Source organism: Nicotiana attenuata, chromosome 5 (assembly GCF_001879085.1).
Source record: "Nicotiana attenuata strain UT chromosome 5, NIATTr2, whole genome shotgun sequence".
In the NCBI taxonomy this organism is placed as follows: domain Eukaryota; kingdom Viridiplantae; phylum Streptophyta; class Magnoliopsida; order Solanales; family Solanaceae; genus Nicotiana; species Nicotiana attenuata.
The window spans coordinates 42,467,161-42,477,384 of NC_031993.1; the positions used below are offsets into that span (position 1 = coordinate 42,467,161).

Genomic DNA, 10,224 nt, shown 5'->3' on the forward strand with positions numbered 1-10,224 from the left:
AATGTTGACCGAAGTCAAACTTGGCCTTTTTAAAGAAACTTAAAGAAGCAACTAGACTTATTCTTGCTCAAAACTCTTCTAACTTCCGAACCACCCATCCCCGCAAGTCATAAATTAGCATAAGCAAGTGCGGGAAGTCTTATTTAAGGGAACGGGGTTCAAAAAATGCAAAACGACCGGTCGGGTCGTTACAGCAATAGTTTAGGTATGAAACTCGTACAAGTCTAGGGTGGTTTTAAGCTATTCACTCTAAAAAGAATATTTAACCTTGTATACACATTGTAATTTTTCAGTCAAAGGAGTTCGGATGAATATCCTTTCGATCCTAGCTCTGCCCCTGGCTATGAGACTTTGGTATTTCTTGCCCAAGAAAGCATAAATTACCGCTACTGCCTTTTCTTTCAGGTTCAAGATTAGAGAGTTCAAGAGTTTAGAAAGGCTCTTAGCATGGGAAGGAGCTCAGACAGGCGGACCACTGCCGTCCCATTCTTGAGTGAGCTGGAGCGCAGCCATCTTATCCACTGAACTAGCTAGAAGCAATAAGGCTTGCAGCTCGACCACGATAGTTCTTAGTATGAGCAATGTTGTTGCATCATTGAATTGAGCACATTCAAATACTTAGAGCACATTCAAATACATGTTCAGATTTATCCCTTTATTAACTAAGCTTTTGTGAACTTCACAGCAGTAATAGTAAAACGAATTCCTTGGTTAGGCCGAATTGCCACTTCACCCAAATAACCCCCGACCTTATAGAACTTTGAGGAGGGACACAGGGTAATGAGCCAAGGAAAGAAAGTTAATAGCTTTTGCTAATTCTGATGTCACAAATAAAGCAACAAGCTATACGATATCATTTTCCCTAATAAAATAGTGTGCTTTAGGTTCCTCCACCAACAAATAAATCAACGAGCTATAATTATTAAACTACATCATATTGCATTGCATTTAATAAAGTTAACTCAGTGCGCTTACTTTACGTTATAGGATTAATAAATTTAAGAAACGTGGCAATAGAGACCAAAAACATTTATGCTTTCTGATTAACGCATATCATAGAAGCAAATAAGAACTTTTTTAATAACTGCGGGACCAAGAAAACAATTGTCCCTAATTGAATTAAGAGGTAAAAAGTCGTCCACAGCATTGATGCTCTTCTAAAAATACATAAATTAGAACATCAGGCTCATTTTAAAGAGATGCATAGACTAATCTATGACATATCAATCGCCCACCCATAAAAGAAAACAAAAAGAACTAAAAAGATACTGGAGTAGGAACAAAATACAAGAAGTTTATGACTCAATCCCATGGCGTCCAACTTCCCTTTTCGCCGACACCAGGGGACATGGCTTATTCTTACTCTTACATCTCGAGTATTGACATCTTCAGAGTGATTTGACGAGCAAAGTGGAAGATCACTCATTGTCACTGTCTCAAATAAGTTAAGTGCCAAATCTGGCTCCATGGACAAAGGGAGCAGTAGCAAAATTTGCTATGGTAGCTGACACGAAAAGCTGGAAAATTCATCATTGTCAAGGGCCTTCCTTCATGGCAGCCCCTATGCGCCAGAAATTGCTTTGTAGCCTTCTTTCTCCAGAACTTTAGCTATTGATATGTCTCCGGTCTTCACAATTCTCCCATTCTCCTGGAAAGGGAAATGACAAATTACCTAGTGATAACTAAACTAATGAAAAGGAAGAGTAAAAAAACATGTATAACATAACAACTTATCATTAAAGAGACTCGATACACTTGGGCACCATTTACTATTTAGTAGTGACAAGGCCGAAACACAAAGCTGACAAAAGGCAAACCTCGATCAAGCAAGAAATAGAGACTCTAGACAATCCAAATATATTATTTTACCATGAGTACCATCAGAACCATACCAACACTAAATTAAAGCAGATTACGGAAAATCATCTTTTGCAGCTAAGCTATAATACATAACAGATTAGTACTTATCATATATGCTGCAAGGTCCTCGGTGTAGTTTTGATGCAACCTAAATTACTGAGAATAGAGAATGCAGATCACATAAAAAACCAATTCTATTTGGCAAAATATTATTATATCTCTGGAACAGTTTTACTTGCCTTTAGAGACTCTTAAGTGGAAAGGAAAACAGTTTGTGGTTTCGTAATGATGGCATCAACTCTCTTCTACTTTTACTGATTTACATCTTATCACAAACTAAATCTAGTGGTCAACCTGTTTCTATGTTGTTTTACATAATTCAGTTGCCACTTGCTTACCATGATATGGATATAGTTTGGCTTGATAAACTCTAATAATCGTAAGTAATGAGTAATCATCAACACCGAATTCTTTGGCGACAGAAGTCCATTTACTGCCTTTGCTACGTCTCGAAGTGCATCAACATCTAAACCAGAATCAATCTCATCCAATATTGCCAAGTCGGCCCCAAGAACCTGTATCAACCAAGAAACGTTAGAAAGCTTCAACAATTACTTTCTGTCAAGTGCACGGGTGGCTCAAGGAGAGGTTAGTAAAACCTTTGTTTGAGGGCACCCAAAAATTTTTAATAGTAAATTTTGTGATTTTATTTTCGCCTAGATAATTTGAAGTTTGAAGTTTGAAGAAAAAAGTACAAAATCTTTATAAAAAATAAAGAAACTACCTGCTTTTTAACAGTAGAAATGTTTTAAAACTTCAATTTAAACTAACTAAAATCATATTAGGAAATAAAGGTTTTCACAATAAGATCCAATGTAATGTATTGCAAATATATGACTAACATCTTATTAACTTGAATAAATTGTTACCAATATAAATAATAATATTATTATATGAATCTAAAGACTTTATGACTTGTACGAATACTACATTATAAATAAAAAGTACGGGAAAAAGAGAAAAATAACTTTTTCGTGTGTATCTTATATAAGTTCTATTGAAGGCTTCAATTAAAAAATTTCTTTAGGCCACCAATTTTATTAAGTCACCTTGGCCAGATGCATATTATAGTAAAGAACAGAAACTATATGTTCCATCAATATACAATCCAATAACAAAGTTTTATAACTTCAACAATCTAATCTAAACAGTGAAGAGAAACTACAAAAGTACATTAAAGAACTAAGTCATAATCATACTTCATCAAAAAAAAAAAAAAAAAAAAAGAACCAAGTCATAATCATATAGTTACCAAAAATTGGCTAAATAGACTCTCGGTCATATTATATACGCACTAAACAACAACCACATATAAAAAACATGGATGTCGTAGTTATGATGGGAAAAGAAAGATATGGAACATGCAATACCGCTAGTTGCAGAATCTCATTGCGCTTCCTTTCTCCACCACTGAATCCTTCATTTACATTTCTATTCAAGAAGTCTATCTTCATGTTGACAAGTTCAAGCTTCGGCGCAATGTACCCATAAAACTACACATGAGAATAATCCAAGAATAGAAGTTTACTGATCTGCCTCTTCTACTTGGGAAACAAGAATATGTAAAATTCTTATGGTGTGCGCTAGTATTTATACAACATGAAGGTCGCGAGTAGATACCTCGATTGGTCCCAACTCTGGCAGTCCAAGTTTCCTCCTTTGAGCATTATATGCCATGTTAAGAAAGTCAATATTGCTAACTCCAGGTATGGCAACTGGGGACTGGAAGCTCATAAAAAGACCGGCAAGAGATCTTTCCTCGGGTTCCATTTCAATTAGATTCTCACCTTTAAATGACACACTACCTCCCGTAATTTCGTAATCTGGATGCCCGACAAGAACCTATCACAGTTCAATCAATACCAAACCTTTGATCAAGGAACAACACTTCATTTCAAATAGTAATTATGACTTCAAGAACTTTTGCAATGAGACATGGAGTAAAACTAAGTAATCTTAAAACTAAAATCCAATTCAATAGAACGAGATAATGCTAGGGTCAACCGAATAGATCATTCAAGAGAAAATTTTTTTTTTATCTTTAGTTATTAAATATAAGGAAGAGGAAGAAACATAGAATATCCTAGGAAAAGATTTATGCACAAATAATATTATCCAAGGACCAAGATCAATTATAAATACTCAATTCTACTATTCCAAAGTGTAAAGAACTAGGTCAGTAAAGTCTAAAAGCATAATCATCAAAACTTGGAAAAGCAAGAGAAAATCACTCACCTTGGCAAAAGTGCTCTTTCCAGAACCATTCTTACCCATTACAGCATGTACCTATTTCAATATGATAAGCAAAATCAGAACCTGGAAAAGTCTAATCTACCTATGGTTGTGCCAAAAGGATTGGCTAAGGCTACATCCTGTTGAAAAATAATGAAAATTAATAAGCAAAACAAAATTGAATAAGAAGAAGCAAAATTGTCGGTTAATCTCCTTTGTTTAACCAAATATCCAATTACTATTAATTTCTCCAAATACAAAAAAGGTACCAAATTGAATAAGAAAAAGAAGAAAAATGTTATTAATCTCTTCACTTAACCATTTATGCAGTGACTACCAATTTCTCAAAGTAGCTACACACAAATTTTCTCCCAACTTTCCAGGTTCCCAAAAAGACCAACATAAATCACTAAATTAAATTAGCAACTAAAACACAAAACTATATTCCAATTAATCCAAAACACCTAAATACTTAATAACTTCGGTTAAATTATCAAGTATAACTAAAGCCCTCGGTAGAATTATCAAGTAAAGCTAAAAACTAATGTAAAATTATCAAAAATGCTTGAAAAACCTTAGTAGAATTGTCAAATAACAAATAACTTCAGTAAATTTTTCACATATAGCTAGAGACTTCGGTAGAACTATCAAATATAGCTAAAAACTTTGGTAGAACTGTCAAATATAGCTAAAAGCTTCCGAAACATTATCAAATATAGATAAAACTGGGGTAGAATTACCAAATATTGCTAAAAACTCGGTATATTAACCACTTGTAGCTAAAAACACTTCGGTCAATTTATCAAATATAGAAAATACTTTGATAGAATTAAATATAGCTAACAGATCAATCACAGCTAAACGAACCATCAAATATAGCTAATACTGCCATAGAACTACCAATACTTTGGTAAATTTTCACACATAACTAAAAAAAACTTCTATAAGTTTATCCTATATAGCCAATACTTTGGTAAATTTTCAAATATAGCTAATCAGTCGAATAATCAAGCACAGCTAAATGAATACCTAATCAAGCACAGGCAAGTATAGCTAATAACTTAGGTAGAATTATCAAATACAGCTAACTTGTATACATTGAATTTGAATACCTCGCCTTGGCGGACAGTGAGGTTAACGCCTTTGAGAATTTGCTGCTTTGACTCCTTTATGACGGCGGAGAGATCCTTCACTTCAAGCAAAATCTTTGGCGAGTCATCCCCGCGGTCGGTGGCGGAAGACGACGGAAACTCGACGCTGACGGCTGCTTTCACTCTGAGAGAGGACCGAATTCGGAAAAAACTACGGCGATTAGAAGGGAAGAAAGAGACGTTGGGTAACGGCGAATTTGACGGCGAGGATTTGAAGGAGAGGAGTGGGGAAGTTGAAGAACAGCTCGGACTGAAAACGGCCATCGGAAGAAGTTTGACAAATTGGAATAAATTTAATGACTTCTGATGGAAATCAAGCACGCTTTATTAAGGGGAAAAAAAGGAAATAAAAAACAATAAAAATAAAGCCAGAGTACATTGGGCGGTGCCAGTGTAATTTTTGGGGTCTTTTGCGATTGGGCTATGTTTTACCGATATTTTTGGGAGAGCGCCGCGGAACATTGGACTTTCAGTGATTATTAGCTTGTTATAATTATTATTTACTAAATTACTTTTATAGCTATGTTTTCAATTGTTATAGACTGTATTCGATATATTTAGCAAAATTCGGCGAAAAACAAGGGAGTCCAGCTAAGCAGAGAATGTATTCGATTGTATTCGCAAGCTGTATTCGTGAATACAGTAACGGAATTTGCGGAAAAAAAGATCTTCGGCTGTTTAAAAACGGTAAGTGAATCATTTAACGCGATAGACTCCTAATATAACTCAACAAAATCAATTATAATACACAAAATTTGTATTTCCAGTTATAGAAAAGATTCTCAACCGAAAAACACCCCAAAAACATAGCAATCTTCAAAATTCAATCAATCCTTTCTTTTTTTAGTGGTATCTTTACTAAACTATTTTTTAGTGGTATCTTTACAAATAAATTTATATATTGAAATTATATAATTAATTGAATACAGTTAAATACACAAAAATACATTGAATACATGAAGTATAGCAGGTCATCTATAATGCAAAAACATATGAATACATACTGCAGATACATTTGAATATATATATACATCTGAATACATAAATTATATTAATTAAAAAAACATATGAATACATTCATGGAATACAGCGAGACAATGAATACAATGAAGTACATGAAATACCGCAAGATACATTGAAATACAATGAAAAAAAAGACATTGAATACAATGAAATACATGGAATACAGCGAGATACATTGAAATACAATGGAAAAAAAGGTAACAAACTCTTCAAGTTCCTCAGCCCCAAACTCCGTCCCCAATCTACCGATATCCAGGCCGCAACCATGTGGGGCATCGCCGCCGGTTAAATGAAGACAGTTGTTGAAGAAGCACCAATTTAAAGGATCAAACGGAAACTAGAGACACAACTTCTTCAGATCTCACAAGGCAAACATGAACAATCAATGCAAAATCTAAGAAAAATTTAGAATGTGTAACACAACTGTGTGAAAGAAATCGTCGGACGGAGGAGCTAGGGAGTTAGGAGTGACACAACAAGGAAGGGGGGAAGTGGTCCCCAACCGGATCTGTCGTTGGCGGAACACAGCCCCTGCTAAGGTTTCTAAAAGCAGGGAGGAAAAATCGGGGGAAAATGAGAAGAAAGAGGAAAGAGAAAGGAGGAGAGAGGGAAGAGAGAGGGAGAGAGAAAAATAACAACGTATTTAATAACTTAAAGGTAGGAAGTGGCCATAAATAGATATTTTGCTATAAAAATTAAAAGGTAGCTATAGGAGATAATTTTTTAAAAGGGTATTTATTTATAATAAATAAGGTATCAACCTTTGGTATATGAGGTAAAAGATCCTTTCTTATACTGCTCTTTTTGCGTGAAGTACACAAATAACTCAAGTGAATGGTCTTGACGTTTTATCTCCACTTGCCTATGGGCAAAACTTCAAATTTAACAAGTATTATTCAGTATTTGCCGTAAAAATTTTATAAGGCATCCTATTTAGTCATCCTTATTTAACTTGTAATCACTTATTAAAAAAATTAACTAGTACCCAAAGTACAGACAACCTGAGGACTTTTCTTCTTCTTCTTCTTCTTATTTTTTTCTTCTTAGTCGCTGTGAAAACAAAGATGACGGTGAAATTACATAATTTTTGTGAACAGATTTTAAGGTGGTTTATGGTGTTTTACAGTACTGAGCTAATGTGGCGCTTCTTTCTTTGCTATTGCTTAGGGCTTCTTCTTCTTTTTCTACTTAATTACAAAATAAATTTATTCGATTATTGTTATTTTGATAAATTTATGATTGGGGTCTAATTTTTATGATATTTGGAGGTTATGCTTTAGATTTGAGCTCATTTAAAGTAGATTTAGGTGTGAATCATGTGTTGGATTATTAAAATTCGATGAACAATTAGTTTCTGTTTGTTTCTGGGCAAGCACTTCAGACCTATTTGACGTAAGTGTATGAAAACATTGGTTGCACTTCTTACCTATTTGGCCTTAAGTGCATCTTAAGTACAATATTTTCATTTCAGACCTATAAGGCCTTAAATGCATGAAAATATTTATTGTACTTCAGACCTATTTGGCTTTAAGTGCGTCTTAAGTATAATTTTTGCATTTTAAACTTAATTGGCGTTAAGTGCATTGCACTTCACATTAATTTTTTTCCCTTTAATTTCAGATCCAATAAGTCTGAAATTGATTCTAAAGTGGGTAGACTTGCAGTTTTTGTGCAAAGTGGTATAACTTCAATGGTGATTACAAAACTGGGTGTAAATTCAAATATCCCAAAATTTTATGATTAACACTTCTAATTTTTGACCTTAAAGTTTACCCACGTGACAAGCCGAGGTCAAAAGTCAAAGATCACCAAAAAAGTTATGTATTCTACAATTTTTGGCTCTTTTTTCATGTGTCAGCCCAACTTTAATGGGTCTTTGTAAGCTATACTCTCTTTGGCTTTAACTTGAAAAGGTAAGCCAGAGGAGCAGTGTTAAAGTTAGGAACGGAATTTAAAAAATGTTAAGGAATTAACCTAAAAAGTTATCCAACCAACAACTTTAACAAAAGTTGAAGGATACATAGCATATATATAATATATGTATAATATTATCCAACTAGTACAAGTTTGACAACATATGATGAATTTAACTCTAAGATAAGCAGGCATAAGCAGAGGTGAGTTATTTTCTTTTCGTTTTTCCTTAACATGAATATTGGAATTAAAATATTTCGCTTTAGTACTTAAAGTTTGCTATTTTTGGTGTATTTACTAACTATGTCTCCTTATTGCGTGACAATACGAGTGCTCTTAACATGGCAAAGAATCCAGTTCAACACAAAAGGACAAAGCGCATTGATGTGAGACACCATTTCTTGAGGGACAATGTTGAAAAGGGTCTGATTTGCATGAAATTCTGCAAAATGGAGGACCAGGTAGCAGATATCTTCACCAAGGTACTGAGCAGGGAACACTTTCAAAAAAATCGTTTGGGTTGGGCTTGATCAAGCTCAACTAGTTCCCCTTTCACAAGTTTCCTCAATAAATGACTATGTTAAGAAGGAAAGGTATAATGCTAAAAGTATTTTTGGCGGCATCTAACTCAAATCTATACAGTTGCAGGTATATACACATGGCAATTTCATGACAAAACAAGTAAGAATGACATTGCACATTTAGAAGTTTTTGCTCATATTTTTTAGAACTGTCAAGGAGCTTGGTTCCTGCGACTCATGTTAGTAGTCACTTTAATGCTTACATGCTTTTTAAAATGTTGGAGTGCCATGCCATTAATTTATTTCCGCCTCTATCCAAATTTTTGAAGTCCAAAACATTACACCTCTTCAAAACCGACCCGTCGCCCCACAACTTTTTTTCTCCAGCTGCAGCCAGTTCCTTCCACCCTATTTTAAACCAACTCTTTTGTCTCTCTCCTCACTTAAACTCAGATCCTAAAAAGCCTTTCTCTTTCTCTCTCAGAACACTCTCTTTCATTGCACCTCCTAACCACAAATCAACTCTGCCTCAATAAGGATCTCCTTCTCTAATATTGTCAAAGAAAACCAACACAATAAAGCCTTCTACAAGCCCAACAACATCAGAATCCAAACCTAACAACTCACCCCCCAAAACCCCAATTTATACTGAGTCAAACCCTAGCGTCACTCCCTCAAAGCCCTCTGTTTCTGGCCCTCTTCGAAGTCGCAAGAGTCAAACCCCTATAAAGTTTGTGTCATCACCCTCCACCTCTGTTCTGACTGACAAGACCGAATCCATTGCACGCGAGCAAACAGTGTTCGCATCAAAATTTCTTTCAAAACATAGAAGAAATTGGAGAAGAAGATGATGGTTTCGAGGTAATTAGTCAAACCATTGTGACTCGGGAAGTGGGTGTAGAGGAACCAATGGTTTGCGTTGCTGCTATGGACATACATGAGTCTAAGGGAGAAGGCACTAAGGCTGTCGAGGTAGAAGTTTAAGATATCCCTACAAAATCAGGTAATACTCCTTCTCTTGCTACAAGTAAAGGGATAGAGGATTCGTCTGTAAATTTTGAAGGGAATTCAAATCAAAGGGAACATGGTAGATCCAATATTCTTGAAAGTGAAACCGAAATTGTGGCTGGGCTTGTTCAAGCCTTGATGGCGAGTGGAAGTTCTGAACGGAATCAGGGGGAACCAAAGGGTTAGAGGGAACTGGTGGATGGGCGTGAAATAGGGGAACCAACTAAGGAACCTCATCCCCCTACCCACGGAGAGTCTGAGTCCTCTGTACTCAAGACTGCTCCTACTTGGATGAGACACTTGGTTCCATGAGGGCTAATCTGGATAGCAATGAAAATTCCCAAGTTATGTCTCCCATTCTTGTACCCTGGAAGTTCTGTATCCTAAGAAGGAAACTGGTCCCTCCAATCCTTCTCATGATGATGATGATGATTCTGATGATAATGTTGTGTTGA

At 35.3% G+C, this 10,224-nt stretch overlaps 1 protein-coding gene across 1 annotated transcript; it reads right to left on the reverse strand.

Moving 5' to 3' along the window:
- Nucleotides 1,057-5,721, reverse strand: LOC109225713 (ABC transporter I family member 6, chloroplastic-like). The gene is made up of 6 exons (XM_019390478.1): nt 5,265-5,721; nt 4,156-4,206; nt 3,541-3,762; nt 3,291-3,413; nt 2,259-2,435; nt 1,057-1,648 (listed from the first exon to the last, which is right to left on the reverse strand). The coding sequence occupies exons 1-6, from the start codon at nt 5,565-5,567 to the stop codon at nt 1,562-1,564; spliced, it is 963 nt and encodes a 320-aa protein (XP_019246023.1). The 5' UTR covers nt 5,568-5,721; the 3' UTR covers nt 1,057-1,561.